This window comes from Protomyctophum parallelum (genome assembly GCF_964188405.1).
Source record: "Protomyctophum parallelum genome assembly, chromosome: 6".
NCBI classification, from domain to species: Eukaryota; Metazoa; Chordata; class Actinopteri; order Myctophiformes; family Myctophidae; genus Protomyctophum; species Protomyctophum parallelum.
In genome coordinates, this window is record NC_139701.1 from 41531653 (window position 1) to 41547457 (window position 15805).

Genomic DNA, 15805 nt, shown 5'->3' on the forward strand with positions numbered 1-15805 from the left:
ATCATTCACCTAAACGTCACTAAAAACAATAAATATGATGAACGAGTCATTATATTACTGGTTATATAATATATAATATCTCCTTGGCCTGTTTGCTGTTCTGTCGCGTCGGCTCAGCTGAACATTTCATTATCAGTCCTTCACACAAGGAGAAATGTTAAACAGGCCTTTGTGTTTGTGGAAAAATAAAGTGCATATGTCCTTATGTAATGTTGACACAATTGATAATCTTTTGTGAAACAATCTTTAGCAAATACATGTTTTTTTTTTTAACATGTTGGGACGATATGAGCACTGTGTGTGGGTGTATAAATGTGAGTGTAAAGTGTTACCTTGCACACAACTGCAATCATGGGGAAGGCTCTGATTCTGACGGGTAAGTTCACTGAAATGCATGTTGTAGGCCTACTTTTTTAATTTGACTTTTTTGTAGTTAATGAAGTTGACTGATTGTGAAGCTATCTCTCGTCTTAGACTAGACTATGTAGAGATAAGTAAGACTATATAAGACTAAGATGACTACATTTCAAACAAATGCACAAGTCAATACAAAAACTGCTACAGGATGAAACCAGAAAAGACTTGTTTAAATCAGGGTCCTCCATTTTCAATTCATCAGGGGTGACTTGAGAGCTACTTTCAAAATGACCAGCTCAACGAGTTCTACCCACCAAAAGAATGATGATTCCATTGCTGAAACTAGTTGAACAATGTACCTGAGGGGGCTTTGGAATAGCAGCGCAGGCGTTGCATAGAAGACAAACGCACTTGGAACGGGAAATAGAGGGGGAGAATGGAATTGTATATAACTTTGTAATGCTACTGACATTTGTGCGCAACATTCTTCATGAAAACAAGGTATTGCATTGCTGGTTTGAGCTGACAGCAGTGTTGTTTTTGGCAGCAAATTTTGTTTTTAGTTTTAGTCATAGTCTCTTGAATAGTTTCCATTTAGTTTTAGACACATTTTAGTCACCTGGACTGTTTTAGTGTTAGTCTAGTTTTAGTCGACTAAATATCATAAGATTTTTGTCGACTAAATCTACAGTTGATTTAGTCGAGTTGTTTTGGCAGGCCTTGACGGGCCTTGCTGAAAATAGCCGATCTCCAAGCTTGTAGGTCTGCTATTTTCAGCATGCAACCAAGTGTAAAATGACTTATACTGGATCTCTTGTCCACTATAGTCACTTCCTAACATTTTAGTCTAGTTTGTATTTGTTGTCGTCAGTATATTTAGTCTTAGTTTAAGTCATCATAGCTTAGTTTTCATCTAGTTTCCATTTAGTTTTCGTCAGTGGAAAAAGGTAGTGGACGAACATTTTTGGCTGGCTGACAGGTCCCTTTGGCTGGCTGACATGTAGGTCCCTTTGATGTTAATCAATTCACCAATAGTTTTTTTTTCATATATTTAAATGTTATATAAATTATTTTTAGGGCCATGTGGTCTACCTGCACAGGCTTTGTGATCACGATCTACCTTTTGGGCACGTCTATACCTATATGATTTCGATGGATTTCAATTTTGATTCAAGCTTTGCTAACTACATGCTTTTTCTTACAGGTTTGGCTCTGTTGCTGCATGTGCAGCTCGGTGAGTTTGCTTTTCTCCACAGTTTAAGAAAATTGCACAATAATTCAATAGTTTTAACTGGACAGAGTGTACTGTACCTTACAGGCCTTTATTTCATACAATCAGTGGTCAACAGTAACAACGTATACTGTTGTTAACCACTTACATATAATTCACATAAAATTCAGAAATACAAATGAAATGCAGATAGCATTTCATTTGTATTTCAGAATTGTATTTGAACAATTCTCGGAACATCACTAAATGTCTCAAGAAAGTGACACTTTGTAGCCTTGAATAGTTTTAAAAGCAATACAAGTACTCCACTACTTCAACACAAGTTTCAATAGTTGACTAATATTTGACCAGGAGTATCTGTAATTTGACGTTGCTTTGTCCACCACTGATTGATATTAAACAGAAAATGTAGGCCTACTTTGTAATGTGTACTACTTCTGAATACTAGGTTAGTTTAGTAGTCAAGAATCATTTTCATCAATATTGATGACTAATGACAATAATAATGTGACTCTCACATAGCAGCCAGTCTGTGTCTCTATAAGAGCGTCGGCTGTTTTAGTGGCACTGGGGCTTACCGTGTACTTTCACCAGCAAAACAAAAATTAAAGATTCAGCTATGAGCTCCATATAAATAATAATGTAATATGTCATATCGGCCGGTATGACCCTGCAAATAAACAGAGATCGGATATCAGTCATAATTTCAATATTGTGCCTCTGTAGTAGTTTTAAAAACTGGGGTTTGATTGATTGATTGATTGATTGTAAATCTTATTAACAGTTTGTAGAATAAGCACAGTTGGAGGAAAGCGCAGTTCAGTACAAGGCCTTCTAAGAGGATCGAGAGATACCCAGAAAAGCATTAAGACAGGTTTACATTGAGGGTTCAATGCCTTGCTCAAGGGCATTTCAGCAGTGGTAATTTTAACGTGCCGGTCCGGGGATACGAACTGGCGACCTTCCGATATCAAGACGGCTCCGCAAACCGTTCGGCCACCGCTGCCCCATGAGTACTAAGTAACTAAACCAACCTTTTTAAAAAACAGCCTGAATGTCATTCTAAAATGCTCCGGTTCCTTCTCCGTATGCTATAGCTTTCCAGTATCCCACGGCGGACTTCTGTCCATGTGAGAAACAGGAACTCTGCAATGTGATTCAGGGTGAAAGGGACTTTGAGGTAAAGTAGACAGGATACGACAGATATAATATTTTATATTGTAATGTAATGCATTTGTGTAACTATGTAATGATGTTTTTTATTGTTGCATGTATGCTTACTCACGGCCAATTTGTGCCAAAGGCACATTTTCATTTTATGTGAATTTCCACATCAATTCCATAACTTCCAGGTGCTCGTGGAATTTGAGAAGGAACGGTGATTCATACATATGTGTATATTAGTTTAACAGTATTGTCTGTTTCCCAGGTGTTTGTGTTTGATGTTGGCGGCACAAACTGGCAGCATTATGATTGGAAACTGGTGACAACAGTGGCCATGTTCGGTCCTACATACGATGCTCAGCTCATGTGTCAGGCTCACTCCGTTGGAGCACGCGTCGTCCTCAGAGGTACAACATTTATAAGCACAAAAAAAAACCTCCACTGTAAACATACTAGTATCAACAAAGACTCACTAATAATAATTGCATAGTGTCTGGCTCTATTATTGTGTTAAATTAAAAGTTATTTGCATTGGGGGGGGGGGGGGAGACTATGTATACTGTAGACTTTATTATTGTGATCAATGTTGTATCGTTTTCTATATTTCACGTGCGTGACCTATTTAGGATTCAGGAATTGGGTTATACAGACATGTTGTGCAGTGTTGCAAATAATGCAATTTAAGTACTGCAGTTCTCTTTTAAAAGTAGATTTGATATAGGTTAACAGCATCTGTGTATTGTGAATTTTCATTGACCTTTTAACCACTGCACAAAAGACGTTTCCAAAACGGAAAAATTAGTACTTCGAAGTCGACGTTGAAAAGAATGTTTTTGCGAACCTCTGGTATCTTTCTATAGAGCGTCACAGTCCCACCCCCTCGAGAGACCCGGAAAAGAAATCCCCGTTAATTTTCCTCATAGACTTTTCAGAAAGTATTTATTTAAAGACGTTTACGCCGCGGACAAAGCCAACTCTTGTCCTGACAAATCATGACAACGAACACAATTTTTCGGGCCAAACAAAGAATTAGAAAGTAGAAAAAAACGGCAGGTTTTATAACACATTTTTTGTTGTTTTTCTTCTTTGTAATTATTTGTTTGGTCCAAAATATTGTGTGTGTTGTCATGATTTCACAACTCGAGTTGGCTTCGTACGACGCTTAAAAGGTCTTTAAATAAATACGTTTTGAAATGTCTATGGGAAAAATGCATTGAGATTAATTTCCTGGGCCTGGCGTCGTCATGAAAGGGGGCGGGACTGCGACGCTCTATACAGTAAAATGCTCATAACCATGCTTTGTTGCCGACTGTGAACCTCGCAGGTATTCCCAAGACTCTGTCCGCTCTGCTGACCCCCGCCAGCAGGACCGCCTGGATCACCGAGCAGATCGACCTGGCCAAGAAGCAGTTCATGGACGGCATCAACCTGGACATCGAGGAGCCAGTGGAGATGAACTCCCCCGAGTACCACGCGCTCACCGCCCTGGTCCAGGAGACCACCGAGGCCTTCCACAAGGCCATCCCCGGTTCCCAGGTATACACAATAAGGGGCCCCATTGTTTATATTGTGTTTAGTTTCCAGTTTCGCAGCACCAGGAGGGGGGCGGAGGTGAGCGGGCGGGGTCGACATATGCCCTTACTGGGCTGCATTCAAGGCACTTGCCTTGTGTCTGACACCTGACTTGTGTCTGACACCTGACTTGTGTCTGAACACAGCTTTGATGGATGTGTTCTGCCCCCCTTCCCCCCCATCAAACAAAATGTTTGGTCAAACCATATGGGCTTCCATTGGAAATGCATTGGAGCGGCCATTAAACACAGACACAAGACAGACACAAGACAGGTGTCTTGCATGTGTGAACGCAGCCCAGTTAGGGCATATGTCAACCCCACCCACTCACCACCTCCCCACCCCCTCCTGGTGCTGCGGCCATCTTGGAAACTAAACACAATATAAACAATCGGAGAGGGGTGGGGCCGAGAAAGGCACTTATTATTAGTAACCAGACTCTAGTTACATGATATAATGCCGCCTAATCAAATTCTCCATGCTAACCCCGAAGGCAGCATTTTAGGTTTAATTTTCAGAACGCTCTTGAACTTTCCTGAATAGCATTTTGCGTTGAAAGAATGTTGAACGCCACATCGGTAGCTAAAGAGCTCTGCTTGTAGATACGCTTTTTTAACTTTTTCCTCGCAATTATTTGAGATATTATTTTTTGCATAATCGTCAATCATTTCCATGTTGAAAAATGTTGAAAGAAATTCTGGAAAAATGATTAAAGTGTCAGTGATTTATTTTATTTTTTTATTTTATTACTAAAAGGCAAACATAAATACAAATTGTAACGCCATATCCCCCCCAGTCACATTTTTCTGCAGCCGTCGCTGCTCACAATGTGTGTGAGGTTGTAGATCTGCTATTTTTAACATAGACCTTTTACTAGAGGTTAGTTGTGCTGTAGTACAGCTATACCTTTTAGTTATACGTCAAACAAATCCGAGTATCTCTTCAACCACGTGATTTCCTCCTGACCATTTAGGTGTCCTTCGATGTCGCCTGGTCCCCAAATCACATTGACGGACGCTACTACGACTATGCTGCCATCGGAGAGGCCGTCGACATTGTGTTCGTCATGTCCTACGACGAGGAGAGCCAGATCTATGGCGAATGCATCGCCATGGCCAACGCTCCATTCTTCAAAACCCTGAAAGGTTGGCTGTTTACTTTACTGGATTCACAATATAGGGGTGTCCCGGTCACGTTTTGTTTTGCTCCCCATCCGATTCCGGATCATTTCGATTTTGAGCATCTGCCGATACAGATCCTTTCCCGACCCGATATTTATATTTTATAGAACACGCTTATGCCATAGTACAATATCCCAAATATTAATGTTTAACACACAGACAGAAAGGGTGTTCAATGGGTGTCATTTAGGCCTGACATCGAAAAAATAAAAAAGTCTTCTGAAAGAATATAATATAAAATATTATATTCAAAGATTTGTGCCGCATTTTCACGATTTTTCAAAAATAGCAGACCTACACGCTTGAGCTTGCAGATCTGCTATTTTTCAATAGCTAAAGTATAACATAATGCTTAGTTAAAACACAAAAAGGGGTTCCCGTCCAGAATGGGTTAAATAGTCGCTGCCGGACAGCGACGATATTATACGCGACGATATATATAGTTCTAACAATTTGCGTGATTAATCACAAAATCACACACATTTTACAATTTGCTCAAATATCGGTTTCGATATGTTTTCTGCCCATGGCTCTATTACCAGTGGCCTCATCCTAAACCTATAACACACATTTCGATAACGGCAGGTATGCACATTGTGGTCTTTCTCAACAGGCTACAGAGAGTATTTTGATCTGAAGGTCGACCCAAAGAAGGTTGTCATGGGAGTACCCTGGTATGGCTATGATTATCCCTGCGAAAGCCTTGTGGTAAGAACTGAAACAGTCCATTTTGGGACGGAGGTTCTCTTCTGTTGTAATGAAATCATCTTATCGTGTAGACTACTTTTAAAATAGAGCACCGACGTCTGACGTCAATATCGGCAGAGGGCACTATAAGTCCATATGTGTATTTTATTTTTTGTCAAAGTCACAAAAAGTGAACCTCTACGGAAAGTGTTGAATGGACCCAGGTTCATTTGGCAGACCGTATGGAAAGTATTTGGTGTTTAAAATAAGTGATTTCAAAACCTTCTTGAATTGGTGAGAAGACAACTCCCATGGATGTAATGTAATGGCAAAGAATACCATGAATATAGAGAATTTTACTTGATTTGGATCTCAGGGTTAATCTTTCAAGAATCCTGTCAGAAATAAATAAAACAACAGTCAAGTATCACAGCATATATAGAAAATACAGACACACACACACACACACACACACACACACACACACACACACACACACACACACACACACACACACACACACACACACACACACACACACACACACACACCCCCATACACACACACACACACACACACACACACACACACACACACACACACACACACACACACACACACACACACACACACACACACAAGATACACAAGATACTCACCTATCAACGGGAACTACCCATAGATCCGAAGTCCCGTTAGTCCGAACATGCACTGCTCCCGTGCTTGCGGTTAGGTTTAGGTTTGCTCCCGTGCTTGCGGTTAGGTTTAGGTTTGCTCCCGTGCTTGCGGTTAGGTTTAGGTTAGGGTTAGAGATGGGGATAGTAATTTCGGAACAATGAACCTTCTGACTAATGACACAGCACCCTATCTACACAGTGGACTATAATGCATACATGTCTTGTCCAGTGAACACAGATGTCTTCTCCTGTCTTGTAGGACAACACGTGTTCTCTCGCCAAAGTGGAGTTCCGCGGAGCACCCTGCAGCGACGCCGCTGGTAAACAGATGCCCTTCAGCTGGATGATGCAGAACGTTAAGAAGTCCATCTCCGGCTATCAGTACAGCTATCTGCAGCAAGCGCCATACTTCAACTACAAGGTAAGGATATCAGTACAGCTATCTGAAGCAAGCACCATACTTCAACTACAAGGTAAGGCTATCAGTACAGCTATCTGCAGGCTGCACACACACACACACACACACACACACACACACACACACACACACACACACACACACACACACACACACACACACACACACACACACACACACACACACACACAAGAGAAACAAACGCACACACACACACACACGTTAGGTATGTTCTAAATTATACTGATTATTTCTCATCAGGATGACGAAGGAAAGTTCCACCAGGTGTGGTTCGACGACCCACAGAGCATCTGCGCCAAGGGGGCGCTGGTGGGCATCGAGGGGATGAGGGGCATCGGCATGTGGAACGGCGACCAGCTGGACTACAGCGACGAGCTGCTGGCCAAGGTCCAGACCGCGCTCATGTGGAACGCCCTTCGCTGTGCGGATGTCCGCATCCCTTTCCATCTGTAAATGCAAGAAAGAAGTGACCCCAAAAGAGGAAACGTGGTGTCTCGATTGATTCGTCGATTGATTGGTTTTTCATCATCCACCCAAGTATTGATCGTTTGAATCAAACATTGTTTGTTGCTTTTATCTTCAGAAATAAAATCATCATCAGAGATCTAGTAGGAATCATTGTGTCCTTTTTTCCCCCCAGTGCTCTAATGCGGTAAAAGTAACAAAGTTGTATTATTTTGTTCTCGAAATTACACAGTAGTAATAAAATGAATTTTCAGTGTCGTCGAGTAATACAATATCATTAAAAGAAATCACCACAATACATCAGAAGATCAGGAAAAGTAAAACAATTACAGATTCAGATTCAGATATCTTTATTTGCCATTGTGTAAAACACATAGGAATTTGTTTTGACATTGCGTGTGTGCATTCCTTATTCCTTTTTTTCCCCACATATAACAAAAATAACAACATAAATACAACACTGTGCAAGAAGTATAAATATAAAGTGCAGTTTTATGGAACATAGTGCAAACATGTCCGGTGACACTCCCTAGGGGGCAGGGGTGGGAGGGAAACCAGAGTCATTTAGCAGCCTGGCGGCTGAGGGGAAAAAGCTCAGTCTGTGGCGGACTTTTGTATAGCCTTCGGCAGCCGCAACCGTCTCCCAGAGGGGAGCAGGGTGAGGAGGCCGTGGCCAGGGTGGGAGGGGTCGGCCATGATTTTCCTTCCTCTCTTCAATGCCCTGGAGTCGTGCAGGGACTTGAGGGAGGGCAGAGGACGGCCAATCACCCTCTCTGCAGAGCGTATCACCCGCTGCAGCTTGATCTTTTGCAGCTGCAGCGGGGAACCAGGTGATGATGGAGTGTGTGAGGATGGACTCAATGATGGCTGTGTAAAACTGAGCCATGCATGGTCCTTGACAGTCTGAACTTCCTCAGCTGCCTGAGGAAGTATACAGCCTCAGGTCCTGAGAGAGGATCATGCCTATAGGAACCGACATGACTCTATACTGGGGGTCACCTGGGTGCCTCCCAGCGTTCCTCCTGAAGTCCACCACCATCTCCACTGTCTTTAGAGAGCATTGAGCTCTAAATTGTTGTTACTGCACCTTCAGATCAGCTAAATGACTTGCAGGATGTCCCTTCCATTCCCCCCTGTGAGGAACTTTAAGTTTTTAAGTAGTGTAACCATTTCCCATGATTTAATTATGATCACAACCTTCCAAAAACCACGAGATCAGTAAATGTCAGGCGTGTCATCATTTGGTGCGGTCTTTCACATACTGCAGTCCCTGGTTTGTGTAATCACACGCTTTTGTAGGTGCCTCTGATAGAGCCGAGATTGACGTCCGCACCCCAGAATTCCACGAATTAACAGGGGAGAATTCAATCTTAGGCAATGTCGGAAGTTGAGTCTCCAGTCCAAAGTACGTCATCCACTCCTCTATTGCAGGTGGTATCGCAGACTTAGCTTTGCCCAAGACTTCTGACCCCTGAGTGCTGTTCCCCAAGAGCCCCGAGTCATAAACAACATATGGAGTTGGAACAACTGATGTTCAGGAGGAGGAGAAACGCGCATTGGCCCTGCCCTTCATGCCACTCTCCGCCCTCCACGTCAATCTACCTGCCCCCATTTATACCTGCCCAGTACCACCCAGAATCCTCCATGCTTTGCCTGCCTCGCTGCGTCGCACACCAGCCGCCTCCCTACAGGCTTCTCGCAACCCACCCCCACCCCTTCACCTCCATTGCAGCTCCTCTCCCCGCTCCCCCCAAAGGAGCTACTACATCCACCTCGCCAAAAGTGGATCAAACGATTAAAACAAAACTCTCTCCTCTCCTTATCAGGTTCCTGCGGGGGGATATCGTCCATGCGCACCGTAAGACGAACGCCTTATGACGAACGCCACACGACGAGTGCCATTCGACCTCCTCCCCAAAGACTCCAGGGTCGGCGACCCCCCCGGAACCTACACATCCGCATTCATTCATCCCTCCTTCATCCCTCCATTTCTTCACTGTCAATAAATTCCTTAAACCTCCCCAATGGCGTGTTTATTCCTACTAGTGAAACACAGCTCCTCCTGCGACAGTCGCCTTGGTGGCAAATTTTAGCACAGGCAAAATCTTGGCTGCCATTACCGCAAGTGTACACTGTCCGTTATTGGTATTCTTTATGAAGCGCGTTAGTTGTTATTATTAATATTATGGACTCTTTCTACGTACAGAATACAGACTCTATGCAATGAACGAGAGAAAGCTAACTACTTGCATCAAATACACAGTGGGCCAAAATAAAGAAATTGGTACAAGTCGAGGGCCGGACTGTGTTTCAACACACGGGACATTTTTGGGAAGTTGACCGCAAGTGATATACTTTTACTGCTGATCAATAGTGAAGAGAAGACGCATGCTTGCGGGCCCTCAATACGTGACGATGCATTCGCAGTGCATTGTGGGACTTGTAGTATTATAGTGGTCCGGTCCAGTTCTAATACTAATTCAATATCATCCCGCGGGCCAAAGATAATTCATTCACGGGCCTGATTTGGCCCTCAGGTTAATATCAGAATTCTAGTTATTATTGATTTCAGAAGTTATTGATTTCGGCTAATTACTAGCATTAGAATGTTATTGACTTTTTTTTATGTCCAATATATTTGTATTTGGTTCATAAAGTTAACATATAACTAAAGGCATTTGAAATTAAATAAAAAGGTTACTTTTCAGGATTCCAATTCAAAAATAGCAAAAGAAAGTATTCAGGATTTCAATTCAAATATAGCAAAAATAGCTGATCAATAAGCCCCAAACGCGTTGCACTGCGACGTGTTTTGAGCTTGTAGATCGGCTATTTTTGCTACAACAGTAATATGCAACGTGGCCCTCTGGAGTGAGAGTGGAAATATAGTGGCCCTCTCCATCGTCAAAGTTGCCCAACCCCTGGCCTAGAGGCAAGAATGCCAAAGGCCTTCTCTACAGACATGCGTGCCCTTGAAAGCCTGTGGTTGAAAATGGCTTCTTGCTTTGGGAGCCGTTTCCCAGAAAAGGGGAATGCATCAGATATCTCTTTAGGGAAAATGCAGATCTCCGATCATGGTGTATGCTGTATGGCATTCTCCCCAAATCCTCTGCACCATGACCATGGTAGGAATGAACCCTGCGGGACATGCAGGGTGTTGGCAGCCACCCACTCTTCCCAATGCAGAGCTGCCGTAAAAACCCACCATCACTAGCTCTTCCAAATTCCCCCACTTGTGTTGTATGGAAGTGAAATGTTAGTTACTCTTCATGTGACCGCCGCGCTCTGACTGTAGGTGCGCTACCGGTTCAAAATGTATCAAAATAACGGCAGTGGGTCGCACACACCAAGACTTGCATTTTTTAACAGGGACAAACGTTTCGGCTATCCAGCCTGTGAGTGAAATGTTAGTTGCCATCAACGAGGGCCAGAAGGACAATTGAGAAGGTCCCTTTATAATTGAAAAAGAGACTCCCTGATTTTGAAACGATGGTGATGTGTTTCCCATCAATAAGGGCCTTTCTCGGCCCCACCCTTCTCCCATTGTTTATATTGTGTTTAGATTCCAAGATGGCTGCAGACACTTGCCTTGTGTCTGACACCTGACTTGTGTCTGAACACAGCTTTGATGGATGTGTTCTGCCCCCCTCCCCGCCATCAAACAAAATGTTTGGTCAAACCATATGGGCTTCCATTGGAAATGCATTGTAGCGGCCATTAAATACAGACACAAGACAAACGCAAGACAGGTGTTTTGAATTTGTGCAGCCCAGTAAGGCCATATGTCGACCCCACCCGCTCCCCTCCACCCCACCCCCAAGGACTGTCTAAAGAGGACGAGACGCGAAGACCGTACGGGCGACGCCATGTTGCTCCATGTTGCTGCATGGAAGGGAAGAAACATGCGCAGTTGAGACCAAGGAAGCTGAACGCGGAAGTGTAGGCTGCATATATCCCATTGCGCATGTTTGCAGGATGGGAGACAGGTGCAGGGAATGAGCCATGGAGTAGTCAGTGAGGGGGGAGTGGCTAAGCAGTGCTTGCATGTGAAGGTGAGGAGTGAGCCGTAACATAAGCACCTTTGTTGCATGACTCAGAAATATAGGTCCTCATTTATCAACGCGGTGTAGGCTACGCCAAAATATGCAACAGAATCCCGGAATTACCGCAATTTCCGGCATTTACCATTTCCGCAAAACCTTGAACTTGAACGTGCGCCAGGACGAAAATCACGTCAGGTCGGGAGCTGTCATAGGCAAGCGGAGCAGCATAGTCTGAACTGCTGAAAGGCTGTCACAGGCATCTAAACATATTATGTTTTCACTCCTAAAATGTATAAAACTAATAATATATTTTAACTAAAAATATATTTTGTAAAGGCATGTCATATGAAATTGGTGGTTATTTCCAACTGTGCAAGCAATTCAAATCGCGCAATTAAAAACAATTTTGCAAGTTAGATGCTTAAGCCATTTAAACATTGCTTTGAATGATGGGAGGATTTGGCTGCCTGTGCTGGAATATTTTCATGACGGGACGCATCACGCATGGAGTAGGCCTAGTGCAGAGTGAAATGCTGCAGCTGCGGATCAAGACTCAATACAAGTCTAGCCTAATCTACAGCAGACTGATGTCTTTCAGGAGTTACGGTATATGCAAATCTCCTCCTGTTTAAGGATAAACCCGCGTGTGTGTGTGTGCCAATTTGTTATTTAATGCATGGTTCACAGGTTCAGGTTTTCGTTCAGTAATATATCTTGTTGTAGGCTATATTAAATGAATAAAGATTTTAATAATTGAATATAGGCTACAAGTTGTAGCCTATATTAAATTATTCAAATCTTTATTCATTAGTTAGTTGTAGCCTACGACTAACAGCGTGGATCAAATTATTGACTGGGCAAATTAGCATGGGGAGGGGGGGTAGCGCATCCCCGGCCGATAGGTGTGAAGTGTGAACGGTTTGGGGGACCATTTAAAACAAAGGCGGCTTGCATGCTGTGGTTTACTAACCAGAAGTGTGCATGCACAAGGGCTGCCAAAGTAGGCTATCTTTTATTGTTTCTTCGCCCCCTCTCTTCGAAGTTAAACTGGGCCAGCTCTAAACTGACTGGGCCACGTACGGCCCGTGGCCCAATGGACCCTATATATGCCGGTTACACACAGTGACAATTGCTTGCAATTAAGTTGCGATATGTGCGTGCGTCTGTGTGTGTATGAGAGGGGAGGCCGAGGGGTGAGGCAGCAAGGCAAGTGGGGAAAGCCTTTTATTGGCTTTTTCCAGCACGTAACTATAGGTTTCCATGCGTTGTTTGGTCGTACTGCAGTTGTGCATGTCGCAAAAACGAGGGCGAGGCTTGATTTCATAGGGCGTGCCAGATTGATTTCAGCCGTCACATTTATCACTGCTAGGAATTAAATTAAGGAAGGATCAGCTGTTTGCGATCACTTTATAAATGCTGTGGCGTTTATAAAGTGTGAGTGTACTACATAACCGACGCTCGAATTTGGGGCAGATTTTACACTCAATTGATAAATGAGGGCCATAGTATCTAAGCAATGTTTAATTTCTGTCGGGATGAAACCACCTAACTCCATTGAGGTTTTTTGTCCCTTTTGTTTTTCCATAAATCGGTGCTATTGAACACCCTTTACGTATGTGTGTTTCGAAAATATTGAACCAATGAAAAGTCAACATTTGTTTCTATGGCAGAGATTTGTTAAGGGATTTGCCTTAACACCAAAACAACTTTATACAGTTTCAGGCTCAGAAGTGACCGAAGAAGCAGCTGAGCTGCCGACTGCTCACTACAGGTAGGGGTCGGCTATGATGATAAATATATCATGATAAAAAATTCCCTTTCAGAGATTTCATGTATATCTCTGCTGTCGAGAGGAGACCTCTTAACTCCAAAATCTTCATTTTTCAGGAAATGGAACAACACATTTTACATTATTCAGAAATTGAAGAAAACCATATATTTTTTAAACAAAACGGCCTCATCAAAGTTGGTATTGTGACTTTGTATAGTATCAGATACTTTACCCGAATACAGCTCAAGTGGAGTTATAGGCCGTGTTGGGACCCATGAAAAAGTGCTTAGAAAATGAGTTTCGTTCCCATGTCAAGCGAACTACGCATTCAATGCATTTTTTCATAGATAATACCCTTAGAGACTTTGGGTAAAAAGTTCTACTCATAAAAACCTGCTGTTTTTTTTTTATAGCCATAAATGTATAAACAGTTTATAACCAAAAAACGAAAATCGTGTGCTGCTGTTTTTGCTTGTAAAATGTGTTTTTGGCAACAATTTTTTTTTCTCAAATGTCAAATGCATATACATAACATCTGACATAAGTATTGGTGCCTTTAGTTTACGCAGTCATATGTGAATTTATATCATGAAATGTAGCATATTTGTTAAAGAATATGCTTCAACTTAAGTGTTTGCCACACAGTACAATGAAACCTACACAGTAAATTGTGTCAAGAGCTTATGTTTCATACATAGAAAATGTCTCATCCTAATGTGTAATGAAAGGTAGAAAAGAAAATCAGGGCACCTTGGACCAACATGGCAGAAAATCTATCAAAATGTTACCACGCCCCCTAAATTGGAATAATGCAACAAATGGACAAGACTAAGAATTAAAGTAGTAGAGGTCAGAATTATTACAACATATGGTATGAAACATTTATTTATTTACAAGTGGGTCACAGCAAAGGGTCACAGCATCTGTCATCTGTACATCCACCCCCCGGCCAAGGAAATATATGAAAATTGAAAATACAAAATAACATACAAATGCATAATAATTGTTGAAAAAAAAAAGTAGTAGGCCTACATGGTAACATGTTGGGTTACTCATCCCTATCACTTTCATCAGAGTCATCATCCCATGTAGGCCTACCTCTTTCTTCTGTTTCCTTTGACACATTTTCACAGTCCTGGCAGTGACATAAATCAGTGCAAAACAGTTTTGCAGACATACATGAACATCTTTCAGTCTCACATTTGCTTTTTTTGCAATTACAGTGGACTACCTGCAACACACTATCAGGGGCAGGATTTCTAGTCATCCATTGTACTGTTAACTCCCCATCCTCCATGACCCATCCACTGCCAATGGGTGAAGGAGCACACATCCTACTAGTCAGAGAACGTCTCATCACTGCTGCTTGGTAGTTTGCCCTTTTGCAATGTTGGTGGAGAGCATCACTTGTTGGGGGAATGTACAGTTCTGGCAAAGCTGATGATGCCGTACAGAATGATTTGTACCTTGCATCATTCACGTTTTTGGCAGATGATTGGCCATACAGGTAGCACACATATTTGCTCAGTGTGTTGAAAGTTGACTGGTCAAGGTTAAAACTGCTGCCAAGATGAACCTGCTTGGCTTACCTCAGTTGACTCAAAGAATGCCAAAGAGGTAACCTAAAAGTTCCTCAGACAGATTGAGGCGCAGCTTCCTCAGTGTAAGCAGAAGTCTCTGAGTATCACTAAGTGACTGTTTTGCAGGAGGTGGTAAACTTGGTGACACAAAATTGAACAACAACATGAAAGTCCTGTGAAGAATTTCATTTTGCTGTCATCAAATTCTGAAGGATCAAGAGTACGATGTTTCAACTCACTTTCTAATTTGTTGACTTTATCCCTAAGTGATTGACATTCAGCATTTAAAGATTGAATCTGTTCATGTAATGAGGCAATGTCATTTTGTGTTTCCTCTGTCTGGACCCCAATGCCTGGGACTTCAACAACAGTCTGTACCTCTGCTGTACTTCGATCAGTGATGGAGGTGAAACCAAATAACCTTGGCACGTAGTCAGGATGTAGAGGATCATCACTCTTTTCCCCTTAAATAACAAAAACAACAAAAACATTTACTAGAAATATGATATTAATTTGTTTACATATATGGGGTGTTTTCACATATGTCCTGTTTCAGACATCAGCCTCAAAACAAACTCATCCGGGACGGGGCTGCCAAATCATTGTGAGATTATTTTTTTACATTAACCACTGGAACA

General features: G+C 42.4%; 2 protein-coding genes across 2 annotated transcripts; one reads left to right on the plus strand and one right to left on the minus strand.

The window, feature by feature from the left end:
* Positions 1-351: 351 nt before the first annotated feature.
* Positions 352-7761, plus strand: LOC310859967 (di-N-acetylchitobiase-like; the record flags this gene model as incomplete). The annotated part of the gene is made up of 8 exons (XM_083766734.1): positions 352-376; positions 2686-2768; positions 3018-3159; positions 4077-4288; positions 5298-5469; positions 6119-6210; positions 7129-7290; positions 7549-7761. 8 exons carry the CDS (start codon positions 352-354, stop codon positions 7759-7761), a joined length of 1101 nt encoding a protein of 366 aa, XP_083622860.1.
* A 1249-nt stretch (positions 7762-9010) lies between these two features.
* LOC310859968 (MICOS complex subunit MIC13-like) lies at positions 9011-10006 on the minus strand (the record flags this gene model as incomplete). The annotated part of the gene is made up of 2 exons (XM_083766735.1): positions 9828-10006; positions 9011-9289 (listed from the first exon to the last, which is right to left on the minus strand). The coding sequence occupies exons 1-2, from the start codon at positions 9888-9890 to the stop codon at positions 9011-9013; spliced, it is 342 nt and encodes a 113-aa protein (XP_083622861.1). The 5' UTR covers positions 9891-10006.
* Positions 10007-15805: the final 5799 nt, after the last annotated feature.